At 41.0% G+C, this 13359-nt stretch overlaps 2 protein-coding genes across 3 annotated transcripts; one reads left to right on the top strand and one right to left on the bottom strand.

The window, feature by feature from the left end:
* Positions 1-8973: 8973 nt before the first annotated feature.
* Positions 8974-12108, top strand: LOC104241004 (protein GRAVITROPIC IN THE LIGHT 1). 2 transcript variants are annotated; one of them, XM_070152693.1, is made up of 2 exons: positions 8974-9118; positions 9526-12108. In XM_070152693.1, the coding sequence occupies exon 2, from the start codon at positions 9612-9614 to the stop codon at positions 10926-10928; it is 1317 nt and encodes a 438-aa protein (XP_070008794.1). In that variant the 5' UTR covers positions 8974-9118; positions 9526-9611; the 3' UTR covers positions 10929-12108. The 2 variants fall into 2 exon arrangements, with proteins under 2 accessions (XP_070008794.1, XP_009794206.1); XM_009795904.2 differs by having other exon boundaries at positions 8974-9285.
* Positions 11520-12314, bottom strand: LOC104241005 (transcription repressor OFP17-like). The gene has a single exon (XM_009795905.2). It carries the CDS (start codon positions 12234-12236, stop codon positions 11676-11678), a length of 561 nt encoding a protein of 186 aa, XP_009794207.1. The 5' UTR covers positions 12237-12314; the 3' UTR covers positions 11520-11675.
* Positions 12315-13359: the final 1045 nt, after the last annotated feature.

Raw genomic sequence — 13359 nt, 5'->3', positions numbered from 1 at the left:
GGATGCAACAACAAACCGGATGGTTGGAACTAAGTGTGAGGTACCTACACGAAGGACCAAGCTTGGGAGAAGTCTGAGTACCCCTTGAGCTGTTAGTGCTTCGGCGTTTGGCCTACCAGGGAGTTTTTTTACCCTCTTATCAGTATGGTGTGCATTGGGGACAATGCACAATTTTAAGTGTGGGGTGAGGAGATTGTCTGGGTGACTTTCTATGCTACTTTAGCTGTGTTAGTTTAATTGAATAATACTTTTTTTTTAAAAATGATTAGACTTTGCCTGACGATGGATCTATTAGACAATTTTCTTGAGGGATTTAAGTCTAAAGAAAAGAAATATTTTCTTTTGTTAGATAGTGTAGCAATTACCCCTTGGTTTTTCTTTATGCCGCGGTTCTTTTCCAAGGGTTTTGTTTGAACCGGGTGTAGATAGTTTTTGTTTTTGGGAATAGGAGCCATTGTGTTGTGTTTTGAATTGAATCAATATCTCTTAACTTTGTTATGCCTTGAGAATAGTAAGTACTCTGGCCGTGACACTTAGGCTCAGTTTTTGACTCTTGTATAAGTACCTTAAATTGTATGATTTTAAATTTGCTTAACTGCTTTGACTAGAGTGTCTTGATGAGTCCAATCTGAGTGAGTTATGTACCATGTGTGTGTAAGATTTTGTGTTATTCTATGCATTCCATTTGATGTCTAGAACTTGCCCCGTGTGTTTGCAAAGAGAAATAGTAGTTTTTTTCATTCTTGGAAGTGATATAGGCATTTCTTTGTTGAGCCAGATATGTATATTTTACCCGCCTAATTATTATGTAACGTAGTTAACCTCTTTGAGCCTATAATTCTGTTTCTTTGGCAACCACATTACAAGTTTTACCACTTTGTTTGAATTAACCATCTACTTGAAGAGAAAGGTACGCAATTCCCAATCTACTATGTTAGTAGGACACTTGGCGAGGCCGAAACTAGGTACCCTCACCTAGAAAAGCTGGCGCTCACTTTGCTAAGCGCCTCTAGAAGTTAAAACCATACTTCCAATGTCACCCCATATGTGTTGTGACTACTTACCTGTTGAGGAATGTTATGCATAAGCCCGAGCTCTCAGGATGGCTGGCCAAATAGGTCGTGGAAATCAGTGTGTGCGATATTGAATATTGGCCCCAGACCGCCATTAAATCTCAAATTTTGGCAGACTTTGTGGCCGAATTTATGCCGGCCCTAACTCAAGGTCGAAAGAGAATTATTGTTGAATTCAGGGACCTCTCTGGGGATCTGGACCCTCTTTACGGACGTTGCCTCGAACGCAAAAGGGTTCGGATTTGGCATCGTATTGAAGCCACCAATGGGCAATGTAGTTAGATAATCTATTCACATTGTAAAATTAACTAACAACGAGGCCGAATATGAGGCCATGATTGCAGGTTTCGAACTAGCCAAAAGCTTGGGGCGGAGGTAATCGAAGCTAAATGCGACTCCATCCTTGTGGTGAACCAAGTTAATGGGACATTTGAGATTAGAGAGGAACGAATGCAAAGGTACCTGGATAAGCTACTTGTATAATTACATCGAATAAAGGAGTGGACTCTCCAACACGTACCTCGGGATCAAAACAGTAAGGCCGATGTCCTTGCTAGCCTAGGGTCAGTGGTCGAGGATGATGAGTTTAACTCGGGGGCTGTCGTACAACTCATGAGATCGATAGTGGAAGAAGGCCATGCCGATATAAATTTGACGAGCCAAACTTGGGACTGGAGAAACAAATATATAGAATATCTGAAAATGGGAAAACTACCTCTGGATCTAAAAGAATCGAGGGCCCTACGTATGAAGGCAACCCAGTTGAGTTTGTTCGAAGACGGAAGCCTGTTCAGAAGAATATTCGATGGCCTGCTCGCGATATGTCTAGGGCCATGAGATACCGAGTACGTTCTAAGGGAAATCCACGAAGGCACCTGCAGAAATTATTCAGGTACCGAATTATTGGTTCGGAAATGAATCAGATCCTGCTACTACTAGATCGATATGGAAAAAGATACAAAGGAGTTCATATGAAAATGTGATGAATGTCAAAGACATGCACTGATGATTCATCAACCCGGGGAGCTGTTGCATTCAGTTTTGTCGCCATGGCCGTTCATGATGTGGGGAACGAATATCGTTGGCCCCCTTCCATGAGCACTCGGTAAGGCTCAAATTATATTATTTATGACCGACTATTTTTCTAAGTGGATGGAAGCCCAGGCATATGAGAAGGTCCGAGAAAAAGAGTCATCGATTTCATTTAGGACCACATCGTCTGTCGATTCGGAATGCTGGCCGAGATCATGTGCGACAACGTGAAGCAGTTCATTGACAGTAAATTAAGAAAGTTTCTCGAAGATCATAAGATCAAAAGGATCCTATCAACACCCTACCACCCTAGTGGGAACGACCAACAAAACCATACACCAAAACCTCAAAAAGAGGTTAACTAACGCCAAAGTGAAATGGAAGAAAATCCTGCCCGAAGTCCTATGGGCATACCATACGACCTGGAAGTCTAGTACTGGGGCCACCCCATTCTCACTGGTTTATGGTGCCGAAGCTCTAATACTGGTCAAAGTCGAAGAACCAAGTCTGAGATTCCAATATGCAACCAATGAATCAAATGACGAGGCCATGAATACAAGCCTAGAGCTATTAGATGAAAGGAGCGAAGCCGCCCTTATCCGATTGGATGCCCAAAAGTAGTGAATTGAGAAGTATTACAATCGAAGAGCCAACCTTCGATATTTTAATATCGGGGACTTAGTGTTAAGAAAGGTTACGCTAAGCACCCGAAACCCGAACGAAGGGAATCTGGGACTGAAATAGGAAGGTCCTTATCAAATTATCGAAATCACTAGTAAGGGATCGTACAAACTCAGAACAATGAACGGCGAGCAACTACCGAACAACTGGAACATAACTCACTTGAAGCGATAATACTGCTAAGCTACGACCCCATTCATTCCTTTTACTTATTTGCATTTTGAGCTAACACTTGCAGGCAACCATCAAAGAACGACATAACTTTTAGTCCTGAAAGCACGCATTGCACTCTTTTTCCTTTAAACCATTTTTGTCCCAAATGGGGTTTCCGCCAAGGTTTTTAACGAGGCAACAATAAATCGTGCTAACTTAGAATTGAAGTTCGTTTATGAGCTGATATCGAAGATCACAACAGAAGTATTCGAGGCCTCTTTAAGATCGGCCTCGAACACTGGGGAGGGGGCATTATCCTCGGATAACGACTTTAGCAAGGAAAGAAACTTTGTGATTGAATGGTCTCAGCTCGATCGATAGGATTTACAGTAAGGGCCAAATAGTCATATGAACCATGCCCGCATAGACTGCTCGAACCCTGGCACAAAGCTTGTACATATGTGTAACTATTACGTACAAGAATAAAAAGAAGTCTCTACCTTGCAGATAAATGTCTTGTCCCTTAAATTTTTTTTCTTTTTTATTAAGGAATTTCCTACATACGATCCCCTAATGGTATCGAGCCCAAGGGCCGCCTTAATCCGAGTTCATACGATCACTTCCACTCGGGAACTGCCGTCCAAAGACAAACTCGGACGGCCCGGTCTATCAGAGCCCGGAGGCACATGACCTATTAGGCAGCACCCGAACCTTAAAGGCTACGTCCATCCCTATTCTGGGACTGTTATCTTAGGCAAGCCCGGATAACTCAGGGTAACAAGCCTAATGGGCAACACCTGAACTAAAAAGGCTACGACCATATTAATATGGCTTGGAGACGTCCGAGACCCGTAATAAAAAAATAAGGCCGTCAAAATTTCTTAACTAGTTCTAAAGGCTATCCTCGGCAAACTATAATCTAAAAAATTATAAGTATTTTTGGGAAAAGTTGTCGGTCATACCGAACCCCCATGATGTCTTAAACAAAATAATGTCGAATGCAAGGCCTGTTCGAACCTCCGAACATGACCTAACTATTTCATGCTAAGGCATTCTGATCTTTGCAAATATAAATAATAAAGCAAAGGAAAACAAAACTCAGAGATTATCAAAAGGAAAAAGAAGGCTTGTATTATATATACATATAGTCTTTACAAAGGCCAAACGACCTTGACAAAAAGAACAAAAGTACACTAGTACAAAAATACAAAAAACAAAGAAAAATGTATAAGGCACATAAACGGCCTGGTCTTCACCAGAGCCAGCCTCATCGCCAGGGTCTTCAGATTCTCCTCCACCCTCAGATCCACTCGAACCTTCGGAGTTTTCTTCATCCTCAGGATAAGCCAACTTCTTGACCTCGACTTCGAGCCCCTTAACACTTTTAATTTTGGCCGACAAGTCGAAACCCCGAGCATGAATTTCCTCGAGGGCCTTCTTCGGGATTGCTGCTTCGTGTGCTCGACGATATCCTTAGTTTGATCCTGGTCCACCTCGGCATCGGACTTATATGGGACCGCTATCTCGTTGGCATCTACTTTAACAACCATGACCACTAACTTGGCCGTTTCAAGCTCCTTGGCCAGAGTTTCTCGATCAGAAACGGCTGAACTTAGCTAAGACTGGAGCTCCTCAACCTTTTTGTCCTGTACCTCGGCCTTTTACTTTGCCGCATGAAGCTGGACCTCAGCCGATGTCAGTTGCACCCGAGCAATCTCCTTTTCCGAGGCCAGGCAGTCCATCATGCCTCTTCATTCGTCGGTCTCAGCCTTGACGACATCTATCTCAGCTCAGAGCTGGTCGATCTGATTGATGTTTTGTTGGACCTGCGAATTCCGGCCATTAGTCACCAGGTCTAGCTCATCGTCACTAACCTCAAATAGTTTTACCTGCTGGACTAGGTCGGCGTGCTCCTTCTGAGCCACCTCTAGCTCAACTCGGAGGCTCTTGCCTCCCCTTCACATTGCTCGCTGAGAAGTTTGTAAGTATATATCTTCTCAGTGAGCCCTCAGACCTTAGCCTCAAGTTGGTTCAGCTCGTCCCAATATCGGAGAAAAGTCTCATGATGAATCACCGAGTCCTATAGACACAAATAAAAATGTTAGGATTATCTATAAATTAGTCTAAGCACAAATTAAAAAGTCATCAAGAGGTATCTGAAGTTACCCAGCTTAGCGTCTGTTGTGCTTCGTTGAATAGGAAGACCGCATCCACATCGTTCATCTTGTCTTGATCTTCCTCGGTCACCGGACAACGAAGGTAGCTGCCCACCCTTACGGGGCCAGAGAGGACCCGGACATCCTCTGGAATGGAGATGAGATCGATCGCTTTCGGTCAGGATCCACACTCGGAGCTGGGAACCTGTTGATTAGTTTCAAGCTTGAGGAAGGCCCGCTGGTCTCTGAAGATGGACTCTTCTTCGACACCTCTAAGTTACCCAATCCGGTGACATCTTCCGTGACGATAGAATCCACGCCATTAAAAAAATCTGCGGAAGGGGTCGTCCACCCCAGGATCCCCCTTGTTCGGGCGTTCTTTCACCGTCTGAGCCTTGTTATACATAGACTCAGTGAACGAAGGCGACTCAATGATATCTATCACACCGTGAACTTCCTTCGGGGCATTTCCAGCATCCCGGGAAGCCTCGGCCCCGGCCTTCTCATCGGCCTCCCTAACTTGAGGCAGATCGACCTCGTCTCTCTGCGGTTCAGAGGCCCCTTGCCCTTCGGGTTGCGATGACACGCGGGCCATCTGATCAAAGGCTTCTTCTTTTTCTTCTTCGAATTCGTCCCTTAACCGATAGATCGAACCTGAAGATGGTGCTCGAGCACTTGTACTTTTTTTGGATTTGCGCACCAGCCTTCTCCTTGGTTTCTTCTTTTCGGAGTTTGGAGTGGAGCCTTTTCCTTTTCTTCTCATCACCTTGTCTTAGAGCAGGAGCCTCGGTGGGGAAGTTCTCACCACCATATGGAGGCCTCAGTGTGACATCCTTGGGTAAACCTGCAAAAGGAAATGAAACAAGTGAGAACTTAATGACACGAGAAGAACCCAAATATTGCTCACTTGGGGAAGGTAATCTCACCATGGGAATGGGCCTCCCACCGGCCCTTCGAAAGTTCGCACCATGAGCACTCAGAATATGGCCTTTGTAACACGATGCCCTCGATACACTTCTTGAGTTGAGGGACTGCATTCGGGACCCGAGCAACAGCTGCACCACCAGAAAACACCGATAAGAAGGAAGGAAAAAAGCGTGAAATGAAATTTTACTTATGTGATGTATTCTACTTCTCGGGGAACAACCTGCGCTCAGTTGAGATCAAGTCCGAAGTCCTCACTCGAATAAAACGGCTTAGCCAGCCTCAATCCCGATCTTCATCAGTACTCGAGAGTAGGGTTTACTAGCCCGATGCGTGAGCTTGATCAGTCCCTCCACACAAGATTCGGGGACAGTATAACGCATGAGGTGATCAACGGTGAACGAGCATCAATCGATCTTGCTCACGAAGAATCGAAGAATAATCACGATCCTCCAGAATGAAGGGTGAATTTGACCGAGGCATACCTCGTATATTTTACAGAAGTAGATGATGACCGGATCCAATGTGCCCAGTGTAAAGGGATAAGTGTAAACACTTAAGTATCCCTCGACGTGGGTGGTGATATCTTCATCGGAATCGGGAACCACCACATGCTTGTCAACCCAATTGCAATCCTTTTTGACCGTGGGGAGGACTTCTTCAGTGATCAAGTATATGTATCTCGAGACCTCCTCACACTAGCCTTGTACGGGGGAAGGTTTTTCAACCTTGAAATTGGCAGCCATCGAGCATCCTCCAGGGACAAACATTTTTAATGGAGGTTCCGATACTGGTTCCTCAACAACAATACACGAAACGGTCTCCTCGATAGCCGGCCGCGAAGTAGAAGGAGTTTCTTTTTGTGGAACAGTTTTTGAAGTCTTCGCCATTTTCTATTAAAATGGAGGAAAAATGGTGAAAAAGAGGAAGTTAAAGGAGTAAACTTGATGGTTTGGGATGAAGACGAACAAAAGTTCTTACAAAAGATCTAAAAAAATGAGGATATAAGTTCCAAAAAGTATTGAGATTTCTAAGGTACAAGGGTAGAAGGTTTGGATGTAAAGTTGAATGAACAAAGGAAGAAGTATTTATAGTAATTCAGCGGCGATTCACATCCATAAATGGTCGGCCGACGGCTGACATGCATGCAATGCCATTAAGACTTGACTGACGAGACGTTTTTTTGTTTTGTCATTTCTGTCGCGGGATATCAAAGTTAGAATCAGAAGCTTATATCGTTTCTCGTCATCTACTCTCCGAAAAATGAGAGGACTATCTGTATACGGTCGAAATCTAGCTCACATACGACATGGTAGGTCAGGCTCGGAACATGGCAATGAAGGACTAAAGATCGACCCCAAGTCCCACCGGGTTAGAACCCGAGGTTAGGATGGGCGCCTTCAAGAATATCGAGGCCATGATCCCAGAATTGACCCTGGCCCTGAACGAGCTCAAAGAAACATTGATAGCATAGCCAACAGAAGACCGAAATATCTGTGACCGGTCGAATATTACAACGGAAATCTCGGCACGTATCAATAAGGAACTAACAATCGGCAAATCAAGAGATTTTTTACCTTTTATAGAATTGTACCTAAAGTAGGTCTCCTCTACTATGTAAAGGGGGTTTGATAATTCGTTTGGGGAGGGTAATATACATTCCAAAACAATACATTATTATTTTTCTCTTGAAGCCCTTATTCTTCTGTTTCTTGATACTGATCAAAGTGTAGTTTGAGTATGACTGACCTTCTAAGATTGTAACTGTTCAATTCGTGTGGTTTGAATTTACTTTATTATTGTTTATTTCAATTACAACTTAATTTACCGCTTTGTGTCAAGTTAATCCGTATATCCTTAAAACCACTTACAATTCAATTGTTATCCGATTTTGAGGGTAAATACTATTATAATTCTAATCGGCCTTATTGGCGTCTATGTTGGATTTCCTAAATGATGATACTTTATTTAGATGATTGCGGTGAGAATAATGAACTTTTTATGCAGTTTAAATAAATATTTCATTTGGATATCTATTTTTGTAGGAAAGAATAAGCATCTCAACTTATAGACTCAATGGATTTGGATATTATTTTTTCAATCCGAAAATGTCATATCCAATCCAAACTGCCCACCCATATATTTTGCCATTCTATTGTATTTTCTATTGTGTGAGCCAAATTGCTCCTTGGTAGTCCCTATAAGTAGGGTGTTCGTCGGTCGGTACGGTACGATATTTAGATATTTCGGTACGGTATTTTCGGTATTCGGTTTCTTAAAATGCAATACCAATACCGTACCTAATTAAATTCGGTACGGTTCGGTTTTTCTTCTTTCGGTTTCGGTTTTTTCGGTTTGGTAACTTTGATTTATTCGGTTCGAATACTAACTAGTGCATAGAGTCATAGACTGTAATATTCTAAATTAACGTACTCAAAATTACAAAACTAAAAATATTTGTTGACAAAAGTTTTGTCCAAAACTAGCAAATACCAACTCAGAGAGAGGAAACTGTACATAAAAGAATAAATTTGATCATTAGAAATGTCTTGTTACTTGCTTAGAGTTAATTGATGAACTTAGAGAATAAAGAAAAAAGTAAAATTTTAGATTTTTATATTTATGTTATAACTAATAATATGTATTGTGTAATATAATATATACTTCGGTACAATATCAGTATTTCATTTTAAAATACCAAATACCATACCTAATACCAATATTTTTTAAAACTTAAATCAAATATCATACCGAATACCAAAATATCGAATACCAAATACAAAATTTTTTGATTTTGGTACGGTAATTCGGCACGGCCCAACCTATAAGAACCATATTTGTTTCCTCGAATTAAGCCAAAACTAGACAGAAGTCGAAATTTTGAGGAACAATATAATTTTCTCAAAATTGAGGGACTTGTAATAAAGCCAGCAACGAATTAAAGAATTCAAACTCTACAACTCAGTGCTAGCCCTCTGCGAGTACACACTACAGAGTACAGACTTGAAGATTCCTTTGTCCCTAGAAATCATCATCCCACCATTTTCTCGGCTTCCTTTTTCTTCTACCAAAAACCCATATCCATCTCCCTTACTCATGGTATGGAGTGTTAAAAGCTGGATTTGTTTTTTGTCTAAGCTGAATATCTTGTCCATGTCCAACTGAACCCCTAGTTAAAAACTGTTGTATGTAACGACGTCGTAAAGTAGCCATCAGTGTCTAGTCCTTTACTTTGTTGCACCTATTTAGCATTTCTTTCCTGTGGGGTAAGTGTTTTTGCTATTAGAAATCTCCAAAAATCTTTACTTCTTTTTCTTTTTTGTTTTTGATTGCTTGTTGTGACCTTAACTGCAAAGGCATACAGTTCCTGTTGATTATTTTAAGGTTTTAAGTGTTGTTCTAAATTCCTGTTTCACAAAAATAGAATCTTGATTTGTTTTAATTTAATGAAACTTTGAACCCTTAATTCCCGGTGTCTATTCTAATAATAAGCATATTTATTTCAGCGGGAATCTTGGTTCTTGTTTGCCACTTTGGTACAATCATATTCTAACAGTGCCATTGGATTAGATCTTTTAATCAAAATCTGAAAATGGGCGAGGGAATGAAATCTGCAGCTAAACCATCTTCAAACATTTCTGAAATCGTCTCCAAATTTGCCAAAGTTTGTAAATTTAGGTCCATTGGGGTCTTCACTTCTGAAAACCTTGACAATAATCAACATGAACTGTACCTGAATAATGACAACAACTTTCCCAAAGTGGTTGAAGAAAGCAGTAGTGAGGAAGCTGGATGTGATGCTATTAAAGTTGATCCTCAGAGTGATGCTAAAAGATCTGGTCGGATTGACCAAATCTTGAAATTGTTTGACACTGTTTCAGCATTGAAAGTAGCTTATGTTCAGCTCCAAAAAGCTCACATTCCTTATGATCCTGATAATATAAGAGCTGCTGATGGAGTTATTGTCTCTCAGCTTGAGTCGCTGTGCAAGATTAAGCTATCGTACAAAGAGCGGCAGTTGAAGGATTTGAACTCGTTCTCAGCCACTTCAGCTCTCTTGCTTGCAGAAATTCAAGTTAAAGAGAGACTTCTGGACAAGTTGAAATCCCAACTTAAGATTAAGGAGTCCAAGGTTGTTAATTTTCGACAAGAGCTTCATGATTTGGAGTTGAGGAACAGGAAGATGGCTGAAATTTTGAACAAGAGTGTAAAGGAGAGTTCGAGAATGCTGAGTTTCGCTTCCTTTGAGGCCACTGTTGAAGCTGTGTCAAAGGCTGTCCATGATTTTTCCAAGCCATTAATTGCCTTGATGAAAGTCTCAGACTGGGATCTAGACAAAGCAGCCGAGGCAATTGAAAGGTCCGTTGTGTATTCGAAGAGGTCGCACAAGAAATATGCTTTTGAAGCTTATATTGCTAGGAGGATGTTCAATGAATTCTTGCCTCAATCTTGCAATGTCGACAGAATTATGAAGCTCGATGATCCAATTGATGCCCTGATTATAGATACACAATCCGCTTTTGCCCAATTCTGCAGAGAAAAGTATCTGTCCATACTTCATCCTATGATGGAAAAATCTTTCTTTGGTAGTGTCGACCATAGGACATTAGTAAGCAACGGGATGCATCCCCAAACACCATTCTATCGAGCATTTGTGAAAATGGCAAGATGTGTCTGGATTCTGCAGGCTGCTGCAGCTTCAGTTGAACCTAGAGGTGAAATATTTGGAGTGAAGAGAGGAAGTCATTTCTCCAATATGTATATGGAGAGTGTGGAGGAGTTTAACAAAGATGTTGTGCTCAATCTTGGGCATGAGAAATGTAGAGTTGAACTTATGGTCATGCCTGGGTTCCTAATTGGGAACACAGTTATTAGGTCTCGAGTTTATCTCTCGAATATGGATGAGTGATAGTGGTATGCATTAGGAGAAAGTACTGTTACGTCGCTGACCTGAACTCTAGGAAAAATCTTTTGATGTTTTGTCAGTTTTACTGGGGATTGTTCTTAGCAGTTGCAGCTTGCAGAAAGATGGGCATGTACTCACAGATAGATCCTTCAGCTTGTATCTTTGAGGTATTGCCTTCCTATATCCCCATACTGTTATAAGCAGTTCCTTGCCTTTGAAGTTTGAAGTGTAAATATAATACTCCGCATTTAATTAGTTTGCTTGATCATTTTACATTTTAATCTGCACCTCTCATCATTGCAGCTTGTGGTCTTAATTTAAGAAATTTGAGATAACTTTAATCTTTATTTTCAATATCGATGTGTTTGTCTAGTACTCTAAGCGACAGGACAACAGTTAGCACAACTGTCCAATAATCGAGAGTTTCATCATACTTAGTTTCTCTTCATAACTAACAACTAGATTGGTGAATGTCTATTCAACGGGTTTGTCTCCCTAGACCCCACTTATGAGATTACACTGAGTTTGTTGTTGTTAGTAATTAGCTGTGGGGGCTGTTTTGAGGAAAAGGTGTAGTGGTGGTCATGAATGTGATTGAAATAATGTATGTGATGAACTTTTTAAATCCCCTGGTTGTTGGGCTTGCTGCTTTTTGCTATTGCTGTTACAGATCTGCAAATACATACATAGAAAGGGCTGTAAAGACATAGGTTGTGCTCAAACGATAAGATAAAGCAATTTCATTATAAGTCACTTGAGAATGTTAATGTCATCCTCATAGCTATTCGAAAACAAATCCCTGCATAGCTCTCCGTAGAATCTGCACACCAGGTCAATGAAGACGGGGCTTTTGAGATTTTTCCAACAGTATAACAATTCTTCCACATCCGCCAAGTCCCTCATTTTTCCTTCTTCCACAATCATTTCCACCAGATAATTCTCAAAGCTTCTGCATGCATCTTCTACATCATCCTGAACTGATGCTTCTTTTTTAGTGGCTGTACTCAATCTAACGTAAGCTGGGGTGAGGGGTGAGGGAAAGGGTGCTTTGTGATGTTCTACTTCTGAGAAACTCTTGAGCTCCATGACTTGGTCCTCCTCTCTCCCTCTTCTTCTTAGAGAACGAAAAACTGACAGAATCTGTGAAGATCGGTTCCTACGTGTGCTTTTATCAGTTTCGTGTACTGAACGACGAAACTTAAGTCTACTTATAAAGAGGGGCTTTCTGAGTCTGAACTTGAAAAGCCTAAGTATTTTCTTGATTGGATTGACAAGCTTGCATTTGAAGGGACCTAATGCTTTCACTTTCATGGTTGAGGAAAGAGTATGGATGAAGCAATGATTTGTCTATTGCTGTTCTGAGACAAATATGTGTTTGTTGAAAGTTTGGTGTTGTTGGGGATGAGGTGTGAAGGAAGGATGGTAGAAGGGGTACCCCTTTTTCTAATGATGAGTTGTGGTCTACACGTTTCATGTTTGAAGTAAAAGTGGTATGCATGAAAGAAATGTCTTCAACTCACACCTGATACATTTAGTTGTTTACCCAGCCAAAAATTGTTATTGATGGTCTCCCATGAAGTAAGATTTCCATAATTGTCAAAGTTGAGTTTGTTTGGTGAGAGAGGGTGGTTGTTACATCTAATTGAATATTTAATTGGGTATAAGCGAAATTGCGGCTTTAGAGTTGTGGATAACAGTAAAAGTCTTTTGCACAACACGCTTAAGGGTGTGTTTATGTTTTGTTGGATTAAATATTTTGAAAAATATATTCCTTAGAGACACATTTTCCTTTTATTTCTAGAAGTGATATCCCTATGACAAGGGAAAATAGTTCCTGGAACTCTCCAACTGATGATTTCAACCCTTTCATCCCTTCCCCACCCTCTGCACCCCCTCTCCCCACATAAGGGAAAAATATTCTTTTGACCATAGTAAAGTGACAAAAGCTTATATACAAGATATGTCTTGCATTCAATTATTTGGCGCACATACCATTCAGGAAAAATGTTAGATGCAGATAAGTTTTTTTCTGTTCAAATGCTTATACTAAAAAAAAAAATGCACAAGTGGCCACCAAGGGCTAAAACAAATGATCCTTGTTCACTTAGTAAACGACGAATCACTACCAGCAGAAAACAGAGACTTGACCATTGGCAAGGCTGAAGTTACTCGTCTCTCACGATCTTCTTCATGAACTCTTTTTAAAATTCATTTCATCGTGGGTCTAACATTTTCCAGTAGTTACTCTCTGTGGGATCTTATAGGTTGGGCCACTGAGAATTACCATAATAGCTGAACTGGCTGTTTATTTCCATCATAGGTTGGATATGTAAACAGGCTTACATAGATAAACGGCGTGAACTGTCTAATTTTTGAGCCGCTAATTAATGTCTAGTCACCGCTTGAAGTATACAGTCACCCCTTATAGTAACAA

This window comes from Nicotiana sylvestris, chromosome 7, assembly GCF_000393655.2.
Source record: "Nicotiana sylvestris chromosome 7, ASM39365v2, whole genome shotgun sequence".
Taxonomy (NCBI): domain Eukaryota; kingdom Viridiplantae; phylum Streptophyta; class Magnoliopsida; order Solanales; family Solanaceae; genus Nicotiana; species Nicotiana sylvestris.
The sequence above is the reverse complement of the archived record's forward strand: the minus strand, read 5'-3'. Positions and strand labels throughout refer to the sequence as shown.